The sequence below is a fragment of the Gigantopelta aegis genome, chromosome 14 (genome assembly GCF_016097555.1).
Source record: "Gigantopelta aegis isolate Gae_Host chromosome 14, Gae_host_genome, whole genome shotgun sequence".
Taxonomy (NCBI): Eukaryota; Metazoa; Mollusca; class Gastropoda; order Neomphalida; family Peltospiridae; genus Gigantopelta; species Gigantopelta aegis.
In genome coordinates, this window is record NC_054712.1 from 23,297,052 (window position 1) to 23,320,799 (window position 23,748).

The 23,748-nt window shown below is 34.8% G+C and overlaps 1 protein-coding gene across 3 annotated transcripts in view; it reads right to left on the reverse strand.

The window, feature by feature from the left end:
* The window catches only part of LOC121388252 (protein spire homolog 1-like), a 157,466-nt gene that overhangs the window by 117,987 nt on the left and 15,731 nt on the right, over positions 1-23,748 (reverse strand). For all 3 annotated transcript variants that reach the window (XM_041519520.1, XM_041519521.1, XM_041519519.1), the window contains exon 2: positions 19,695-19,744. In XM_041519520.1, coding sequence (XP_041375454.1) covers positions 19,695-19,744 — 50 coding nt within the window. The remainder of the gene's footprint in view (positions 1-19,694; positions 19,745-23,748) is intronic.

Here is a 23,748-nt window from a genome sequence, read left to right on the forward strand (position 1 = left end):
ATTACCAACTACCTGTCTTAAAAGACCACCCTTACTCTTCTTCAAAGACATCAACTATAGTACAAACATGACTTGTCATCGTCCTATAAAGATGTATAGATTATTCAGGTTGCTGCTTAATACAGATTATACTGTACATATGTACTGGTATAATATACTGATGGAAAGAAATAAGGGATCACACCAACATCAAGTGTTCCCTTTTTATTTTTCAGTATATTTACATGTGCATGTATGGACTTGTATCACTATTACACAATTATAAACATTCATTTAATTCACAAGACAATTACATAACTACAAGTGTTAAGTGTACCATGCATTAACTGTAAATTCAACTTTGGTGTATGTTTAATCTTACACAAAGAAAAGTAACATTATTCTTATTTGCCAATACTAAGCTGATTTATGTGCTAAAAAGGATAATTTCACACATTGTAATTAACAATTAAACACACAATGGGACAATGGAATAAACAGAATCATTTATATAAACAAATGTTAATCTTATTATGAAACAATACATCATTGTTTGGATTGGACAACTATTCATACATTTGTATTTGTTTTATGGTTTTAGATTTTGGTTACATAGGTATATTTATTTTTACAGAAATTTATCATCTTAATTTATTTACTTCTTAAAACAAATTTATTTATTTATTTATTTTACTTTTGATCTGATCTGATCTGATTTAAGTTTTCTTTTTTATTATTATTAATTTTATTTTATTTTTATTATTATTTACTTTATTATTATTTTTTAAATTATTTTTCTTTTTCTTTTCTTTCTTTTTTTTGGGGGTGGGTGGGCGAGTTGGGTTGTATGTTTTTGAAAGAACAAATTTTAAACGAGTACTATATTAATTAAATTCTCAAATAACAGGCAAGGGCATCAGAGTATCTACGACAAAGGCAACTTTTATCAAATAACTATAATGATTTCCAAAGTGAGAAGAGTACATGACACAATCTTGTGGATTACTCATTGTCAAAATGAGAATACACCCAAAACATACACAAAACTTATACAGTCCAAAAGATTATCTGTTTGTAATCTTTGATAAATTAGCTTTTTTGTAACAGGTCAGATGACAAATAAACTTGAGACAAAAAGCCATTCATGAACTACTGAATATTTTAATAAACCAGTTGTGGATCAAGAACCAAGTTCAGGGTTAAACAAACAAAATCAGCACCACATTCATTCATATATCTTCCAAACATACGGTATGCAATACGGTTTAAAAAGACAAGACTTTGATAAACGAGTTACGGGGCAATGCTTGTGATCTATTTCCACCTATAATATGCTTCTAAAGAGTCTACACAGTTCCCACCCAACACCAAAAATAACTTTAATCTGTCTGCCCATGTATTTTACATAACAATTCTGATTAACCAGAGCTTTGATCACATTTACAGTTCTACAGTGTAGACCACTGATCTCTCTAAAGATAGAATTAATAAAGTGGATCTTATTTCAGATATTACACACGATCAAGTTCCTCGGCCTGACCTGTTATTCAACATTGCAGTATGTTATCCAGTCCCTAATTACCGTCTTCGGGTTAAATAATGCATATCCAATCATGGACAGATTAATGATAATTTTGTAGTCTTTGTGGGTCACGGTTTGGTTCAATACACTTACCAAGCAGCCAGTAAATAAATTCTTAAATGTCTTACTAGTCTTAACTGATAATTATTTATTTAATACCATTTAAGCTCATTGGAATATCGAACAAGCTGTAAGGGGAGGACTGGAAAGATCTGTTTGTTGATAACAACTCAGCACAAGTTTAAAAGAACAGATATTTGGTTATTTTGACATGGTTTGCTTAGTAATAGTAAATCCATGCTGCCCACATGTTACTCCTACCAAATATCAGCAAGGAATCTTCTATATGCATTTCCAAAAGACAAGACAGCACATTCTGTGCAGCCGCTAATATACCACCAATGGAATGTTGGTTAGGTTGGGGGTGGGGGAGGGAAACTAGTTCTAAGAAAGCAATCTTCCATACAACCCATTGGACTATACAACATGCTGCTTTTTACTGTAAGGAAATCATTAAGTGTAAAGACATCAGGATGGATAATAACCTTACGGTTTACTAGAAATGGCATGGTGTGGTGGGATTGATTGAGGACAACATGTATATACCCATCCCTAGTTAGTATTTTGAAATACCTGAATTTGCTATATTTTCAAAAGTAATCAATAATTACTCGCATGCTAGACTAACGATTTACGCAATGTCATAACAATTTTTGAAAAAGAAAGAAAACCAAGTGTATTAAAATCTACATGCATGTGTTTTTAAATAACTTCTAACAAAAACACCTGATTGACATTCAGATGATTACATTATTACCTGACACTCTGTTCATTAAGGTTAAGTTAATTAGAAAATAAATTAATACTTTGAAATTAGTTTACATTGTGTATGTTATAAACATATGTAAGTGTATTAAGATAGTGTGAATCATATTCGGTGTCAGTAATTCATTTATGTTGTGTATTATATATACTGTAAATAAGTATATTAATTTATTGTCAATCATTTTAGATGTCCAGAGTTGTGTATATTGTAAATATATGTATATTAATCCTACGTCAATCAAGTTGGTTGTCAATAACACAATTAAGCAGAGTATATATGGTAAATACATGAATGTTAATCCAACGTCAATCATATTTGCTGTCCGCTTGTTAATTGACTCAGAATATGAAAAGGTACAGTCAGCAAAGAAATTAGGTTGACATGTTGAAACCAGTCATTCATGGCGGCACCCAAAAGAACTGACTGACCATGTCTAATTGTTCAGACTCTTTGGACAGATCTCACAAACGCCAGTGCCATAGCTTTTCATTCTGATCAGATTCTCAGGTGGCTAAGGAAACTGATATAAAGAAGTTAAACAGTTTGTTTTGTTCAACAACACCACTAGAGTACACTGATTTATTAGTTTTCAGCTACTGGACGACATACATTTGGTAATTTTTGACCCATAGTTAAACATGGTAGTGTTTTCCCTAGTTTGTTTTAGCATGGTGCGGCACCATGCCTCAGTAGTCTAGCACCATCTTGCCTTAATCAGTACCATGCTGCCCTGAGATCAAAGAAGCCTTTTTCAGTAATTAATTCTAAAATTGCCTTTATAAAACACCTAAAAAGGTATTATTAATTATTAAAATATGCCTTTTATATCTTTTGCCATTCATTTATTAAAGCCGCACTCCCTAGTTCCATCCAGCGAAAATAAATTATAATTTGGTTAATCTACAAACCTGTAACACACTTAGATCACGTTTTTATCAAATGGAGTGAAAAAGCAGGTTTTATATCGATAAATACCATGGGAATCCCCATGTCCCAATTGCTTGCAATAATTTCGAAAGTTAGTATTCTGATGTCACCGGTAGATGTCGCTCGAAGCACAACAATGCCTACGTCACGACAAATTTCACAGACTTGGGGTGCGTTCTTTTCACCTCTCCTGGACATGTTCCAACTGTTCTGTCCTGGTTGTATCCCCTCTCCAGATATCGTAAGACTTAGCAAAATTATTGGTTTTAAGGGTTTGTAACGTTTTGTATTGAGACACTTACTTGTCTGAACTTTATTGTTACTGAAAATGTTCACGGACTGTGAAGAAATATCTCACAAATGAACAAGCAAACAACAACAAATCGTATGTTGATTGCGCGAACTGTGCACGAGAAAACAAACCGAACCAAAATGATAACGGTCAAGTGGTATACCAACGTCTGTGACATTTACACAGGAAGATTCCCTCTAAAAATAGATTGGACCTCGCTTGCTTAACGTTTTTTTCTCGAGTGCGCGCGGAATTTTAAGAAATAAAAAAAAAAGCATTTCGTGGTTTTACAAACATCAGGATTACCAGGATTACCAAAAAGCACTTCAGGTGAATGGAAATGTGTATTCTAAATAATAAAATGTAAGTAAAGTGCAATTTTATTTGTGAAAAAAATGGGTTTAATAGCGAAAAACAACGCCGTAATGGTTAACAACTAGCCGTAACTAGGGCGTGTCCCTTTAAAGCAAGCACATAAATTACATTAATGTTTATTTCAATTGATTTTTCTGTATTTTTAGTGCCCTGAAAATGGTGAAAATGCCTCAAAAGTGTCTGGTCTACCGTGCCTTGCCAAATTTCTAGGGAAATCACTACATGGTTACTGTGATTCTTGGTTTAGACGGTAAATGATGAAGCTTGTTACCACCACATATGCTATACTCTTACCCAACAGAACGCGGGTGGTATATAGCTCAACTGGTAGAGTGCATGCCTAAGGTGCTTTGGTCGTAAGATCAAATCCCGGACTGAAGCCATTCTTTTTCTTTTTTATCACAACTAGTGCCCCACAATTTGTATATCAGAGACTGTGGTATGCAGATCCTTTACTGCTAATCGAAAAATGTAGCAGGTTTCTTCTAAAACGATTTGTGACAATTATCAAATATCTGACATCCAATAGCTAATGATTAAGAAATCAATGTGGTGTTATTAAACAATCTTTAACAGATTAGATCTTTTATTATTTATATATAAGTTTCTGAGAGTAGATATTGAATAAAATATTCAGGTAACCCATTTGATGTTACATTATCCGTTACAACCATATAAATCATAAAAATATATCCATTAATTTCTAAGATTTTAGGGTACATAATTTTACCCTCCATAGCGTTTGGCAGAAAGCCTGCATATTAGCCACGGTGCACCGTTTGGAACAGAAAGAAAAAAATCAATATCATCCAATAATCCATTGTACATTAAACAAGTGCTCTAGCACCAAGCTATGTTCTGTCTATATTCAATTAGCCAGTGTTAGAGTTTATACACTCCCTGAAATAAATCATTAGACTGGGAAATTAGGTCTGTTAAAACTCATTTACTTCATCTGTCATCTTCTGTCTGCTGTTCCTATCGATCTTTGTATTTCAATTTATACCACTAAGAAACGGACTGAAATGGTACACATAGAGTTCCAATATATACTCATGGAAAAAGGTTCCTGTGCATGTATTTCCAGACAGGACAGCACATACCATGGCTTTTGAAATATTGGTTGTAGTGCACTGGTTGGAATTGGAAAAAACATTCCCTGATTCGGTTTTTTCTCATCCCAACCAGTGCACCATGACTCATATATCAAAGGCATGTGCCGTCCTGTTTGTGGGAAAGTGCATATAAACAAATCCAATGATGCCAACAGAAAAATGTGATGGGTTTCTATGAGACTACAAGACCAAAAATTACCAAATGTTTGACATCCAATAGTTGACGATTAATAAATCAATATGCTCTACTGGTATCATTAAACAAAATAAATTTTAACTTTAACTGTATTGCACAAGGTATATGTTTGATGGTAATGAAGAAAAAATTAAATTGTTTTCAAGAAATAATTTGTTTGGTCATTCATAAACATCATGAAAGGATTTGCATAATTATGTTGATGTCATCGTCTTGTAAAATTATAACCATTTACAAACTTTTCAGTTGGTTTGAGACCATTTTATTTGGTTCACAGGAACTTGTCGCCACAAGCTACATTATATATTAAATACATGCATTGTCAAACCTCCATCCAAGCTTGCATTTGCAATGGATTTCATCTACTTCACAGTACAAATTGACCTGAATTGAGCAGTCACTTATCTTTCGAGGCAATTTTCTAATATTCTCTTAATGAGCTGCTTAATACAGAGCCCTTCTCTGTATACAGTATTGTTTAATTATATATACAGTTTTCAGCTGTACATATCTGAATAAACTACCTGACACACATCTACATTAATGTGGCCTCTAGCTCACTGTAACAATAAATGTGTACTGGTATCTATATTAATACCGGTATCCTGGAATAGCAATAAGTAATAAAAGTGTTTCTGTTTTCAAATGCACAGCTGTTGACATGCAACTATGCTGAGATAAACAAAAATATATATTAAAAAAAACCTGGTTTATAGATTAATTGCTATGTATATCTGCATATTTTAATATGCTCTTGCAGGGTTTTTCGAAGAATTGGTGTTGTAATGTTTTTTTGTTCCCGCTAATGATCTTTGACCATAATATAATAGTACCCATGTGGCAGTACTGGATTTTTTTTCTTATTAAATGCTGTTTTTAGGTATATATATCAATATGTCTTTGTACGTACATTTTTTTTTTTTTTAAAGAATTGGTGTTGTAATGAAGTTTTGTTCTGTCACTTATGATCCTCCAAGACCACAATATAGAAGTAACCATATGACAGCAGTGGGTTTCTTCTCTCATTTTCAAATTTAAACGTTCCTGCTTTCTTTCACACAAATACTTCAACCAAAGAAGGTCAGCCAAATGTTTAGACAAACTATAACCTGACATTAAATGGGGTGTATGGACACAGATGAAATCTAACTACTATGACCATCACAAGATCCCTGCAGGGATTAACAAATGACTTAAAATATGTGTCCTTGAACTTTCAAAAATACTTTCAAATAAACATTCAAACAAGACCTAATACTTCAACTCATCGAAATGAACCCACATTATTTATTTTTAGAAGAGAAAGGTCAAAAACAAGGCAGGGCAATGCCGAATGCTTAAACCAAACATATAGCACCTGGCTTAAGAGGCTAATGACATGGAATTAACAGGTAAACTGTGTCAAGTTTACAGTTCAGGCCCTTTCACTGGTTCCAGTGTTCTTTGGGTAATACTAAGATCAGACTGACATTTTTAGAAATGTCTTTGACAGAAATAGGATTCTGACTCAAAGAAGGAACCAAAAATAAATTCATCTCACACTATCTGAACAATGTGTAATAAATTCTCCATTATCCAGGAACTTGCTATAGATATCTATGTATAGATGTGTAGTTGAGGCATTGTGCTCATACTGATTACTCTGTAGACTACAGAAAAAAAAAGGAAATAAATATTTAACATGTTTAATCAGTAGCTTTTTGTACTGTAAAACTTGTGAAAATGATGGTTTTTAAGCAGTTTTTCCACCTCCCTTGTTTAACTGTTACATCCTTCTTTTTTTTTAAACATTGTGACAGATTTGTTTGTTATACATGACAATAACCCTTTAAATTTATAACACACAGGTTCATTCATTTTTGTTGTTATGCAACTCCTGCAACTGCCCACGGCATTGGCAATACTGTGGTTTTAATTGTCCACAGCACTTTTTTGCCGTGACTATATTCAGGTTTTTTTTTCAATGGCATGTTTTTTTGCCATGGACATTTTCTTAAAGGCAGGAGTTGAGTTGTGTATGTGGTTAACATAGTAAATGATGATACATTGGGGATGGAGGTATGAGGATGAGGGACTCTGAAGATTGCTTGAAATAAAGGACTTGGTATGCAAACGTGTGTGGAAGGAAGGAAGGAGATGTCAAATAATTAAAGAAACTATACTGAGTTGGATACCATTGTTCAGATGTTTCTGACTAATGGTGCATTTTCAACAACTGAAGCTAGGTCTAAAATAACTTTTCTTGTTCAGCATATTAGTAGCTGCATATTTAGTGTGTTTTGTATTGTCCCATGCAGGTAATAGCACAAACTGCATTATTTTTAAATCCAGTTTGAACTACAAATTAAAATTAAGACTACTTGAATCACACTGAATATACAAACACTGACATGCTAAACAAGGAAATGTATTCAGTACATAGTTTTAGTTGTTGAAGAGGCATTATTATTCTGAACATGTTACAGTGAACAGTTTCTTTAAGAACAAATGATGTCAATAATGAAAGACACCTAACAATAGAAGATAATTTGTTTTATTAACAGCAATCCAGGGAGCACTGGCTGGTACAGTAAATACTGAATGGGACCACTATGGCTAATCAAGTACTGATGCTACAACCTATGGCAGCTCAGGAGACTTCTCTACCATTTAACTACATCTCCACTCTGTAAACTTTAAAGCTGAATGTTTAAATTGAGATTCATAATATATATATATATATAATACATCTGAGATCTACCAGTAGTTTCATGTTGACAGTGACATTTACCATGTTTATCACAAATATCTTGTGTCAAGAGCTTAGAACTATCGGTATCCAGTCCATTCAGCTGACGTTCTAAACAAGGAAATCACAATAACGTGTTAAAAACCAAAGAAAACAGGCTCAAGTGATGACCGTGGGGCAGATTAAACAAATACCATCATGGAACACCAAGATGACCTCTCTACAAAGAAACTAAGACCCAGTTTGGAAAGTCAGTATTTACATGCGAGGTTACCGGACTGTGCAAGACTGTCAATAACTGACCCAGCTCAAGTGTTAACAGTTCAGATAATCAGACATTAAGATACAATACTAAATATGGACTTATTGCAGGCAGCTAGGGTTCATACCGGGTTGATAGATGAAATTCTTAAACACTTCAAACTGTTTAAAAGTAGCTATTGTGGCAAAACCTGATTACTATTGCAAAAAGGGCATTTACCATTGAATCATTGGTCAGAGGTCAACTATTAGTGTGTTTGATTGTAACAATTATTGTTAACAATAAACAACAATTGTGAATTACTTAGGAGTTTTTCAAAGACATGATGCTATAATACATGTATGGTAAAAGGAAAGATTGTAACTTCAAAAAAGTTTATTTAACATTTGTTTCAATCTGGTTTAACATTAGATAATAAGAATACAAAGGGACTTGTAAACAGAATGACAGAGAGACAAGTAAGCAGAGAGACAAAGACTGAAAGGCAAGTGGGTGGTTAGGCAGACAGGCAGATGGTAGCTTTGTGTAGGGTTGGCGATATAGATAGCATGGAGCGGTATAGATAGCTACCGGTACTACTAAAATATTAAATCCTGAATCACTACAGTCTAACAGCAGTTTTTAACCCTTTTCCAACCCCCTATAAGACCTTATCATGGACCTAATACTGCCCTAGATCCCCTTGTTTTTTGTCTTTCCTTTACGAAGTAACAACTTTTCTGAATGTGGCAGCACTGACGGTGGCAACAGCAGTGTTGATGTCTGCATTAACTTTTGTGTTAAATTTTTGCGTTTACAGATCAGTTATAAGTCAATGAAACTTGGTGTATAGTTGCACTTATGGATGTTCATCATAGAGCATCAAAAATATTTATGGTAGACTAGACATTTAATTGTGTATAATTATTGCTATAAGAGCCTTATGCCGTTTTCCACCCCTCAAACTCTGCTTGACATTGTCTTGTGCACCCCTTACAATTTAAGAACCAATGGTCTGAAATATTTCAGGTGTGAGTAACAAGGTCTGCTGACGTCAGGAATTCCAGACCTTCATCTAAACATTTGTCTTCCTCATTTAACAGTTTATTCACACCATCTACATGCTACAGTAGCATGCGGCCATCGGGGTTCACTGTTTGACAGTAAAACAACTGTATCAACAGTGTGTGCCACTGTTCTGCCCAGCACCAAATACAAGAAAACACAGCACTTCTGCTATCAGATGATTTCCTTTTCACAGAATCCCAGTTTTAATTAGGATAAATATATATCCGGAATCTAGGAAGAAACTACCATTAAAATATAATTTAAAGTTTGTTTTGTTTAACAACAACATTAGAGCATATAGATTTATTAATCATCAGTTTAACATTTGTTAATTTTGACATTTAATCCTAGAGAGGAAGCCCACTTCATATTTCCATTAGTAGAAAGGGATCTTTTATAATTAATTGCACCATATCACAGTCTTTAATATACCAGTTGTGGAGCACTGGCTGTAAAAAGAAATAGCCCAATGGGCCCACTGACAGGGATTGATCCTAGATTGACTGTGCATCAGTAGCAAGATATCTTTTTTTATTAGTAGCAAGGGCTCTTTTATATGCACCATACCACAGTCTTTGATATACCAGTCGTGGTGCACTGGCTGTTAACGAGAAATAGCCCTATGGGCCCACCAAGGGAGATTGATCCTAGACTAACCGCACATTAGGCTAGTGTGTTACCACTCGGCTACATCACTCCGTAATATAATTTATTACAAATATGTTTTATTCCAGTTTAAAGTTCACTAGAACAACAGTGTGTGCCTCTATATCACGCTAAGCAGAGATTACAAGAAAAACCTTCAATTGAACCATCACTGTTTACTTTTCACAGTATCCCAGTTTTAATTAAGATGAACATATAGATCTCTAAAAGGAATTAAGTTAGAAATCTGGCCGTAAAATTTATATTTCAACTATGTTTTAGCCCGATTTAATGTTAACTCTGTCAACAGTCTTTGACACTGGACACATTGACTAGAATACAGTCAAATGGTTTCCTTTTACCCAGAATAACAATTTTTTAAGTGGTCTGAAAACAAATGATCTTTATATATACTATTCAAAAGAATTTAAGGGTCAAAAATTTATAACCAAATAAGTTTCAGAGTGTATTAGATTGATGATGTAAACTACACCAAATATTTTATTTATTGTTCCATATTTACAAAAAACACACAAATAAACGTCACTGTATACAAGAAAGTCACATGACATGCTGTCAAAGTTGAAGGTTGTCAAACATGGATTTTACACATTAGAACATTCGTTTAATAGTGTGTGAATCCACCCCTGGCGCGAATACACTCGACACATCGTTGCCTCATGCTGTTGATCAGACGTCTGAAGAACTCTTGGGGAATGGCCTGCCACTCTGCCATAAGAAGTTGACCCAGATCATGAAGGTTGGCCGGAGGGGCATGGTTATCCCGAACTCTCCTGCCTAATTCGTCCCAGGCGTGCTCTAATGGGGCCAAGTCAGGCGAATATGCTGGCCAATCCATCCTGGCGATACCTTGTTGTCTGAGAAAGTCCGTTACCACCCTAGCGCGGTGGGGTCTGGCATTGTCATCCTGCAGAACTGCCCCGCCGCCAATCTGCTGAAGGCCTGGGAGAACCAACGGCCGGATAATCTCATTCAGATAGCGGATTCCATTCAGATTGCCATCCACCACATAGAGGGGGGTCCTGTGGTGGATAGGGATGCCGCCCCACACCATGACCGGTGACGTTGTCTAACGTTAATGTCAGCGAAGCGCTCCCCAGGACGTCTGTAGACACGAACCCGACCGTCGTTGAACTGGAGACTAAACCTGGACTCATCAGTGAACATCACTCGACCCCACTGAACACGTTGCCACCGCAGATGAAGCGTGCACCAGTGACGTCTGGCCGTTCTGTGACATGGTAGGAGTGGTGGTCAAACAGCCTGGCGACGGCAGCGTAGATTATTGGCTCTCAGACGATTGCGTATGGTTTGATCAGACACTGGAGTTCCAGTCGCAGTCCGCAGATTGTCACGTAATCGGCGTGCAGTGGTTGTGCGTTGACGTAGAGCCATATTGGTGATGTAGCGGTCCTCTCTATTTGTAGTGCTTCGGGGTCTTCCCGAACGTGGACGATTTCGAACAGAATTCGTTGCTTGGTACCGTTGCCACAGTCGCCCAACGACACTCTGACTGACACCAAGTCTCAGAGCAACATTTCTTTGCGTATTGCCATCCTGAAGCCAAGCAATAGCCCTTCCTCGATCTTCGATAGTCAGTTGAAGTTGTACCATTGTCGAATTTGGAGTGTGCACCGTACACGAACGCAAGCTCCAATTATACGGAAATTCAGCATTGGGAACATGGAATACACGTGCAAAGCGTGCAAATGAAGTGCTTTGTGAAAAAGCAAGTTATGGGCACTTAGCAGACCTTTCACTTTCGCCCTAATTTACGTGCAAATGTAAGCATGTTTTCGCCATTAGAACTAGTCGACAGTGTCAATGCCAGTGGATTTTAATTCATTTATGGGTTGCTTAGACCCACTTTCGTCAAAATGGAACAATACCATGCGTGACATTATGGTCTAGCTAATATAATTGACATTCAGAAAATAATGTCGAAAATATCGTCTGACCCTTAAATTCTTTTGAGTAGTATATATATATACAGTCAAACCCGCTTATTTGCATACCCTCGGTGCTGCTCGATTTTGTGCAATTAACCGGGTTAGTCGATTAACCGATAGAGTACCGACTTTCACTTTGTAACAGCCATCCAACTACAAAGTGGCATGGGAGACAGTCTAGCATAATGCGGTACTTCATACCGGAACTATTACAGTTAACACATGTCACATGCAGTTGGATATATATAAATGTAAAAAAATATATCTATCGATATATATAATTAGCATGGCGTTTTTGTTTTAATCTGCCAGACCAGAAATCATTTTCTAAAAAACCAACAACGTCCGTCACTGGGCGTCGTTTTCTAAAAACACAAACTGGCGTCGTTTTCTAAAAACACAAACTTTGTGCATTAAAAAAAACCCACTGACCATCCACTAGTGTAAACAAAGTGTATTAGCCATGTAGTTAATGAGATAAACTTGAAACAACAGAACCATCAAAAAGTTCACGTTTCATCGGTGCACGTGTTTACAAAATGACGTCAGTTTCCGGAATTACCGGGCTGTTGATTGACCGAATAGAATTACGTGAACTTGTATGCATTTGCTGGTATGGTGTTTTTTTCCATCCCAAAAGATACGGCAAGCTTTGGTATTATTTGTGATCCCCAAATAATGACTTTGCTATTGTTAAGCAATTAAAGTTAAGCTCGGCTAGTGAGTCGTTATCAGTTTCCAGCAGTCTGCATTGCATGCATGACCGGTCTAACACAATTGACTGACCTTCATGGTGAGGTCCGACTGATTGGTGTCTAACAATATAGCAGAAACTTAGGGACGATCCATAAATAACGGTCTTTGTTATGTTTGTTTTTTTGACGACCTCCCCCACCAGTCATTTTTTTTCCGCTACATTTTCCGGGAAGCAAGTGATAAATCGTTTCTTTTGCGTTTAACAGATATAGCGTACACTGCATCTAATGAATAAGTGAACAACAACCCTTTCTCGGTCACATTTATTAAAAACATAACAGCCTAGGACGATTGATCTGTAATCTTTTAATTATTAACAAGGCTTCTCAACATAACGTAATAATTGATACAGAACAATGATTGCCCTGAACACGTCAATCGAATAGGGCCTCAATAGTTGAGTGCGCATGCGTACAAGCGCACAGGCGGTACTTCTAAAAATAATAGTCGGAGAGTTACTTGTTATTGAGATGGCCTCTGATTAACAGCAATATATTGCAAACAAAACATTAGGTCTTAAGTTTATTCAACTTAATTATGTCATTCTTAAATCTTGTAGTCGGGTATTGTGATTCACCAGTAGTAACGTGCACACCATCTCATTTGCATGCCACACGTCGACTCTGTAAACAGCGATTACACTTACAGTCGGCTTACCACACAGTGAGCTCAAACAAAACAGATTAATCGGTGATTTATTTGAGTTTTTTGCCAAAGTTTGATAGACATTCTCAGTCATTTGTGACATTAATTTAGCACCAAAAAAAAAAAATTCGTTATTTATATGTGCAAATAACCGATATATAGCCTGTAGTCTGTGCAATTAACCGGATGTTTTGTAGTGTTATAAGGGCAAATGGTTCCGTGTTGGGTGAAAATAGTCGATTAACCGAATTATGCTATAAACCGATGTGCAAATAAGTGGAGTTGACTGTATATATATATATATATATATATATATATATATATATATATATATATATATATATATATATATATATGTATATATATATATATATATATATATATATATATATATATAGTCCTTTTTAGCTTCATGTCAGAAAGTTGACATTATTTCATACTAGATTAAGAATTTTTCTTTCAACTTCAAAAACATAAAATCAGGTAATGATCATATTTTGTAATCACTGCATCTTGTACTAGAGAACTTTTCCAGTTACATACTGGTCTGAACCATTTATAAGAAAAGGAATGTTTGTTTTTGGGTTTAATGGGTTTTTGGTTTTGTTGGGTTTTTAAAGTATTTGTTTAAAGACACTCCAGCATATTGCTTAACATATATTACTGTATTAGGTACCTATAACAAAGTTAATGGCAACGGTCTAGAAAATGATGGAAGAAACCTATTGTGAATCTTTTTTATGCACTTGTATTATTTATAAAGTCAAATTTCAATTATAATAATAATTTCATAATATATAATGGAATTTATTTCTTATAATTATTGCAAGTTCCATTATTGTCCTGGCTCCGTATTCATAAACGTACTTAAGTCAATGTATGATACCTAAATACATACTTAAAGTACATAGATAAGTATCATACATTGACTTAAGTACGTTTATGAATATGGAGCCAGAATTATACTAAGCAGATGACATCAGGGCTTCTAGATTAAGGTAGCCCCACTCTGATGGCTAGTGATATTCAATGTTGGGCTAGTAAGTAACTATTATTGCTATGTCTGATGGCTAGTGAAAGTTGTTTTGGTCCAATATTGCAGTTACGTCTATTTTGTAAATATGAATATCCTGCCCACCACCCACCCACAAATGTTAGTGTTTTTAAGCTCTATATCCCTCTTTAGGTAACATATCCGATTGTTACTATTATTTAGTAAAATTGTATTAAAGTAGGGCTAATGAATTTTTAAATGTGGCTAGTAATTTTTTTAAAGCACTGATCCCATGGTTAGCAGATTTTATAAACATTTGAGAAGCCCTGGACATACAAAAATTGCATCAGTAGGAATTTATTCACAAAGGCATGTGCAACAGCTGTTAACATACATAATTCATTAAAACATTTAAATGATTATTTTTTGTCTTTCTTTTTTTGCAAATTTTATATATTGGAGATATATTTCAGAGTTCACTGACATCTTGTGTTCTCTGTAAACTTTAGTCACTTCAGTGCGTTAATTCAACAGATTACCTTAGCCAGAGGCATCAAGATGAAATTTGTAGAAGTAACCAACATACAATGCAGACCTTCCAAGGGTAAAAACCTTTTCAAATATATAGAATGAGCTGAACTGGGTCTTAACCAGTCTTAAACAATTTGAAATCCCAGATCCCTGGGCATCTACCTATAGCATAGCAACAAAAACCTTTTGAAATAAAGAAATCACTTGAATTTTCTGCCTGTAGACCACTTAAACAATGCAGCAATAGAATTTGAGTTTAGATCACCTATGTACAGCAGAAAAAACCTTTTCAAATATAGCATCACTTGAATTCTGTGTCTTAACAAGGCTTAAACAATGCATCAATAGAGTTTGGGGATCAGACACTTTGGGCATCTAGCAACCGAAACCTCTTCAAATATAGTATCACTTAAACTCTGCGTCTTAACAATGCCTTCAGAAACAATGCTTCAATAGAGAGTGGAATGGTTTTATTGAAACCCGACAACATTCACAAACAATTGTCAAAGAACAGCAATGCTGAACTTGTTTTTTCACAACATAGTACAAGACACCTTCTTGTTCGCTGGACAAGTCTTCACATTTCCACAATGCTCTTGGTCAAATATACAAACCTTGGACTAATCTTTAATTGGCTCAACCAAAACAAGTCACAACACTTTAGGTATTAGATGTCAAAAGAAAAATCACACATTGAAATTCACAAGCAACAGTAAACCTCAAAAAAAAAAAAAAGACCTTGGCAGTTGTAGTGTTAACAAAGGTATTAATAAAATACAAAAGGTGGGGTAAGGTATTTTAATAATGGTGATGAACTATTTAGTTCTAGATGTATTTTGGGAAATCTGTAAACTATTTTTAAACAATTTTTTGTACTTCTTTATATATATATATATAACTTTTATCTACATATGCAATATTAACAACTAACTTAATAATTGATCAATACATTCTTCATAAAACAATGCAGGGCTGTAGAATGCACCAAAGCTGAGGCAATAAAGGGTGTGCCCAAATTAAGCGAGCCCAAATTAAGCGAGCCCAAATTAAGCGAGCCCAAATTAAGTACAAACATGCTAACCTCAAAACATTTCACCTCAAAATCAATGGAATGTTATGATGTAATCAGATTGAAATAACTTGAAATACATTTCTGAATATGTACAACTCTTTACGAGCTATTATTAACATTACTGCACTAAAATTAATACCTTGGTATGCTGAGAACAGACAAAAAGCCTGTTGTACACAAATTAATGAGATCTAAAACCCTGTAATGTAGCATATTTTTGGATAATATAGACTTTATGGTGCTTGACCTTCAATACTACTATATTTGCATATTCCAAGTGTCTTTGTTATAAAGTTTGTACTATTTTAAAAACTATTTTATAACACTGATTTACCATGTATTAAATTCAGAATATAAGTTCTTTTAACAATGGCCAATGGCAAGTTGGATGAATTTTATATTTTAATATTTATTTGTTTACTCTAACACAAGCGTAACAGCTAAATCTCCACAAAACCAAAAATACTAATTTTATAGTAGGTATCCAGTGGTCTATTTCCATGAATTACCGTTAATAATAAAGACTGTACTCGGTTATCTGTGCAATAAATCACTGATGGATAATACACAATCGGTGACTGGTTTATGGACTTCAGTGTGTTTATTGCTGAAGGCCACTTTTATTTTGAGAAACAGTGCACTTGGTAACCAATCTGTCACTTACATGAACTGGGAGTTGCATAACAGGGGACATGAACTGAACAACTGTTTGTGTGGAATAAAGCGTCCTACAATAGAATTTCTTTTAGTGTGTGCAAAAAATACTGCAATTACTTATTCTGGGAACACACATCTGAGCTACAAGCGAATTTTGTTTAAATGAATCTTTAATGCAAACGTTGACATTGTCAAAGTAATACCTATATCTTACCTTTTAGTGTGTGCAAGAAATACTGCACTTACTTATTCTGGGAATACACATCTCAAAATAAAATAAACAAGAATTCTGCAAAAGTAAATGTTTTGTCTACCGCAAATGTTTTCTGTGCACTATGATGCACATCCATAGGTACAACTATAAACCAAATTTCATTAATCTAGGACTTATAGTTTGTGAGAAACTGATCTAAATAAGGGAAAAACATTTAAATGGAATTTTTTATGCAAAAGTTGACGCTGTCAAATAATACTTAGATATCTCACCTTTTCACTTCATAAAGGCAAGAAAAAATACTTTTATATGTTTAATCATGTTGGTCTGGACATTTTCATTAACTTTGTCACCACTTTACAGTGTACTTTAATCAAGAAACAACATATTATACCCTCAAAAGATACTAATGATGACATCACTAATAAAATTAAGATGCTTCCAAAGTTATGAATTTTACACCCACTTTGTATCACTCACCACAAATATCAGGTTGGTCACTTGTCTTCCTTAATAAATACAAAACCTGTATTATACCAAAGGGAGTATTAAAAGGTGGACTGTTAAGACAAGTGGCTGATTAACAGAGGTGGCAGCACCTGCAGATTTTTCTTGGCAACAATCTAGGAAATTATTTATTAGTAAGCTGGCAAAAGACCAATGGAATCCTAATAAATAAACAGGAAATCCTTCAACCGTAGAATAACCTATTTAGATGAATCTGAAATCTATGGAACACTTAATATGCAGATACATAGCATTTTGCTAAAACTGTTTAGTATGTACAGGTCAAAACATTGAGAATGTTCAGTACAGTCAACTCTACACATCTGGCACAAGGCCATGGCGGTTAGGCCACATGTTGATGATAATCTGCCTCTTATGGTCAGACTGGCAGAAGTTTCTTCTCTAAAACTCTCGACCAAGTGTCAGTATGTTAGACAACAAATACCCGTAGTTCAAAATGTGCTGAGGTGTTGTTTAACAATCTTGTTCTTTCCTTATCTTCATTGTAATAAAAATGTCATTGAATATATTGTAAATCAGAAAATATTAGTATCTTAAAATTTAGCAAAATCCAAATAAGTAACATATTCCTATTAGCGACATAAAACTTTAACAAGGTTGTTACACACTACAAAAAACTAAAAGAATATATATTTAAGTTATGTTGCAGGATTTGCTTAAAATATACTATTGATAAATTTTGATGTTATGCAGCTTACAGACAATTTAAATTTAGTAGCAAATTGTAGTATTGTTTGCTATCCTTTTGATTTAACCAATAGCATGAACTCATTATTTTGTGTGGTTAATAAATTACAAAACAATTGCTTAAATGTTTACATTAAAAAACTCATAACATTAACACGCACCATCATGTCCAGATTGTTCTAACTGGAAGAGTAAAGGACTGGGTGTTTAATAATACCAGTAATACCTTCTAACTGGGTGTCGCACGTACATTTTGGCTGTGAAAAATCACCTTATTGGGCCTTAGTACAAATGGATGAGATCTGTATACATGGATGATCCAAGGTCAAGGCAAGTTGGGACAAAGATCAGCAAAGCTTCATAGCTTTAGTGGTCCATATGGATTAGCAAGAGATGTCTTAAAGCTAGCAAACAGACACACATGCGAAGCCTTGGACAGCGATTTCTTCCAATTTGTTCAAATGTGTTAGCAAGGAATAAAAATGTCGAATATTTACAATACTTAAAAAATCATTACAAGTGGACAAAGACAAAAAGATGTCACAACAATGTAATCAATGGAAAATAGGACAAAATGAGACAGAAACATTTTTTCCTTTCTCTCTAGACTAAAGTGTGAAACCATTTCCAATACAAATGACCAAGCAATACAAAATTTCTCCAAATTATCTACTGAAATATATATATATTTCAGTATATAATTTGGAGAAATTTTGTATTGATTGGTTATGTGTACTGGAAATTATTTCACAAAGTAGTCTAGAAAGAAAGGAAAATTAATTCCTTTTAACATCATCTGTCTCATTGTGTCCTATTTTCCATTGATTATATATAGGGACAAATATTTAAAATTATTTCTAAACTTTAATTCAAATCTTATTTTTGAATTTAGGTGAGAGAAAAAATAGTTACTTTTATCAAGTCAAATGCAAAAAATAACTTTAATATTTTGTTAACTTTTTTTTTTTTACTCATTCCATTACCATGAAAACAAAAACTTGGCAAAGAAAACAGCAGCTTACAACGGTAAACAGGAAGACATGAGTCAAGATCGTGATTTCAATACACCAACATCACATTGCCTGGAAGTTTTGTTGTCATAATAGGTAACAGCATGTGCAACACCATGGTCTTAACACACGCATGTGATCAGTAAAATGGCCTCAGGTGCCACCAATGTAACAGAAGCAGATTTTCTTTCATGCCAATTTTTAAAATTTAAAAATCTATCTCCTGATAACTCATGCAGTGTAATAGAAGCAGGTTTTCTCTCATACCAGTTTTTAAAAGTTTATTTCATTTCATTTCAACTTATTTTCGTGCTTATATCCAATTACGGTTCAAGCATGCTGTCCTTGGCACATACCTCAGCTAGCTGGACTGTCTGTCCAGGACAGAGGGTTAGTTGTTAATTGTTAATGAGAGAGAAGAGGGTGTATTGGCCTTACATCTACCCACTGAGTCGTTAAACTCGCTCTGGGTGGGAGCCTGTACTGGGCTGCGAACCCTGTACCTACCAGCTTTATGTCCGATGACTTAACCACAATGCCACCGAGGCCAGTTAAAAGGTTAAACTCTATCTCCAGTCTGTATGGCTGAACCTTTGATGTAAGTACATTTATGGAAATATATATTACATGATAATTATCAATGGTCCAATACTTACATCTTGTTCTGTGGCAATGTGACTACTTTTCTTGTAAAGGGAACTTCGTTCTGGAAGAAAGAAAAACAAAAAGAGTAAAGTCATTGTATACTAATAGATGGACATAAATGCATGAATGTATAATGCCTCTCAAGCACCAATCATAAAGTGGTTATTGTGTACTGGGTGTCACTCGTTGGCATAATCATCTTAGATGAATGAAGGAAGGAATGTTTTAATGACACACTCAACATGTTTTAATTACGGTTATATGGCGTCAGAAATACTTTAAAACTGTAATCTATTCATCTTTGGAAAGATGTCAGTAAAGTGAAAATTGCTGTATATAATACTACATTATATGTAGTAACATGTTTGTTAGTATTGTGTATATTGTACAGATACCACTTGTAATATTTTTAATCTATAACATAGCATGCACCTTCTCCAAAGATGATGAAATGTACTTATTTTGGTGGGTGTGATTATTATTACATAAAGTGAAAAAAGAAACAAAAATAAAAAACACAAATTCACTATCATATGGCTTAGCTACATGTACAGAGCAGAATGTAATAATAATAATATATATATATATATAGGTGTGTCTAGCTTAGGTATAGTCATTAGCATCTGATAACAAGTACAGCTATTCTTAAAACTAATAACAGCCAAGCACCACAGGTGTTGATTAAAATATGAACCAGCTTATTTGACAGCTGTTTAAAAAATGATGAGGTGGGAGATGTGAAGTGCTGAACTAATTTTTTTTTTATGCATGGTTGGTCGAAGTGATACATTTGTGGAAAAAAAAAATTGGAAGGAGGTGCTCCATTGTAGAGATCTCGCCTAAGATGTGACAGGTCATGGGATTAATTGCCTTGTTTTTCCAATCCCAACCAGAAGCGATGATTGGTACATCAAAATCCATGATATATACTACCTATGGGAAGGTGCATATAAAAGATCTCTATGGTTTTTCATCAGGAATAGCTTATGTGACAACAGCAGGTTTTCCATCCTTTCTTGATCAAGAGTCGAAGGAACCACGTTAAGATACAAATAGCCAGAGTTTTAAAATACCTGGTATGTGTGTCAATAAATGCATATTCCTTCAATGGTGGAACATGTCTTTAACACTTAAAACAGAAAGGAAAAAAACTCTTGGTGTTTTTCTTCTTTTTTTTTGTTTATATACATTAAAATGCACACAACTGACATATACCTTCCATACGACGTCATGGCCTGGCAATGTTACAGCTGGGTACATGCACATGGTCATGTACATGCAGCGTGGGCACTGCGACATGTCAGATGAACATGTTCCTTCCACTGACAGTCAGATGTAGTGACCTCAGATTGTAGAATTCACAAATAAACGACATCATAAATCAAAGCAGGAGCCACAGCTGGTTTTGTACACCCATCATGTTCAAGGTGAACAGGGAAAAAGGTAAAGCGGTTGACAGCCGAGACACAAGTCTGTGCACAATGACTACCATACACACGTATATATTAATTAAGGGAAAAAGAGAGAAAAGAATGGCATGCAAATTCTTAATACCTTAGGCTACTGTAACTTGTTATTATGATCCCACAAAACAAAATTCATTTATTTTGTAAAACTATAGTACCTGTATATTGATAGGCTCAAATTGATTGACATCGATAATGAACATGTATGAACAAAAAACAAAAAAAATTCAGGACCGTCCTTTATATAATTATAATACAAACATGTAAAAAAATTAATTTATTACATCATTTTATTACTTTCCTCTTCCCCCCACCCCCCCCCCCACCACCACCTCCCCATTAACACAAATATGCTGACAATATACCCAGTTACAGATCAAACACAATATCCAGAACAGAAATTAATGGTTACGTGTTGGTAAAAAATAAAAATAGAAGTTGGTATACTGGTGCAACATTATTGTGTGGGTAGTGCCATGAAAATATGTACTAACTCTGGGTCTGAAACGAACCCAGAATCTACCAGCTTTAAACCAAATGGCTTAATGATTGCACCATCAAGGTCAATCGGCCTATAGTACAGCATGCTACAATGTATTTTTCTGTTCACTGCAGACGTGTGTTTCGCTGGCAGATTTCTGACACTTGTTTGCCTTGGCCAGTGTGAACAAAGCCCAAATACGCTTAACAATTCATCTCTGTCGCTGAAAGCCAAAAGAAGCGTGTTGTGGGACCGCATAACCAGGTACACTAACAGGTATTAACTTGACACAAAAGAGATTTACCCATCATATTATAGAACTGTCCACGGTTTGACCCTTTTAGCTGGGGGTTTTCAAAGTAGCATTTGACCATAGGGCCCATTCTTTCAAAAGTTGGGTTTGCCATAACCCCACCCATATTAGTGGTGCATTGGTCAGTTGGTTGTTATTTTAAAAATGATTCTATAAAAACACACCTCACCCAACTCCTGCATATTTTAAATCATGGCTATCATGTGTGTAACATATAGACATTATAATAAGTTCATTATTTTTTAGCAGCCAGTATCATTGTTTGTTTTGTTTTTTCATTTGAATATAAAATTTTCCAATCCCTTTTAAGCCAACAATTCAATTAATAAAGGTTAATTTGTTAATGAATGTGCATGCCAAAAAAAAATTGTTTTGTTTAATGACACCACTAGAGGAACATTGATTTACTAATCATCAGCTATTATGCTAAACATTTGGTAATTCTGACACATGGTCATCAGAGGAAAGCATTTGTTTCCATTAGCAGCAAAGGATCTTGTATATATGTACTTTCCCACAGGACAGCACCTACTATGGCCTATGATACACCAGATACAGGGTACTGGTTGGGAAGGGGAATAAAAAACAATTGATCTACCGAGGTGATTCAATCCTACAAGCCAAGCACCTCAGATGAGCATTCTACCATTCTAAATCCCACCTGCCCCTGCAAAAAACAAAACAGTCACCTTTAACTAAAAATGGATCTCTTATAAATAACACAACCTATCATTTCAGGTCCTTTTATTCTTTCTTTTTTTTCTTTCTGTTTTTTTGATGGAACAGAAAAAAATGAAAATTATATCTGGGGGGGAAATTCCTGGGTAATGAGTCTGGGTAATTTGTGAGTTGCTCAGGTTTCAGCAAACAATAATCTTTTTCAAGTTGTCTTAAAATGACCTTCGATAACAGAAGGAATCACTGGTTAAAAAGCATGTACATGTACATGTATCCATTGACAAAGAGAAACGACCACAGCAACATGGACATGTTAGCTGTAATCACAGAGCCAGGGACATCAATTGGTAAGTGAAGATGGCCCGTGGTTTAACGTGGACTGGTCATTAGCAAAGATTGATGATGACAGGTTAAGATGCATGGCTATTGGAAAAAATACAGAGCCAGTGGCAAGTTTAAATACAAAATGGTTGTTTGTTAAGGGAAACTTGTTTTTTTAAGCGATCCGTCATCTGACCACATCTGAAAAAGATCTGAAAGTGTCTAAAATAGGTTTTTTTAAGGACACCTCAAAACATTTTTAAATTACAGCTATTTGGTGTCTAACAAATGCTTATCGTGAACCTTGGTTTAGATAGTAAAAGAAATATGCACTGTCACCAAGGAATCTTTTATATGCACATTCCAAGACAAAAAAAAATGCATATCACAGACATTGACCAGTTTTGAGGCACTTGTTAAAACAAAAGAAAAAAACAACTAATGCACTGCCACAGAAAATCAATCCTATTACATTTATTGTACACATTTATCTTCTTTCCTAAATTCAAAGTTTTCTAAAAATTTAAACACTTTGTAAGCATAAGATCTTTATTTACAAAATTCAAGCACTTTGCAAGTACCACTACAATCACTACTACCCAAAACTTCAAGGACGTCTCAAGGTCAATGAGCAGTTTACAGAGAATCCAGAGACAAACTAAACTGCCTGAACCAATCAATTGAGTCCCATCTCTAGTTGACTTGTAACACTAGAAAACATTCAAACCCAGCACTCTATATCCACAAGCATTAGTCGTCAGTCTCATATGGATCTGGGGCAGATAAAATCTACCACCACTGTGGCT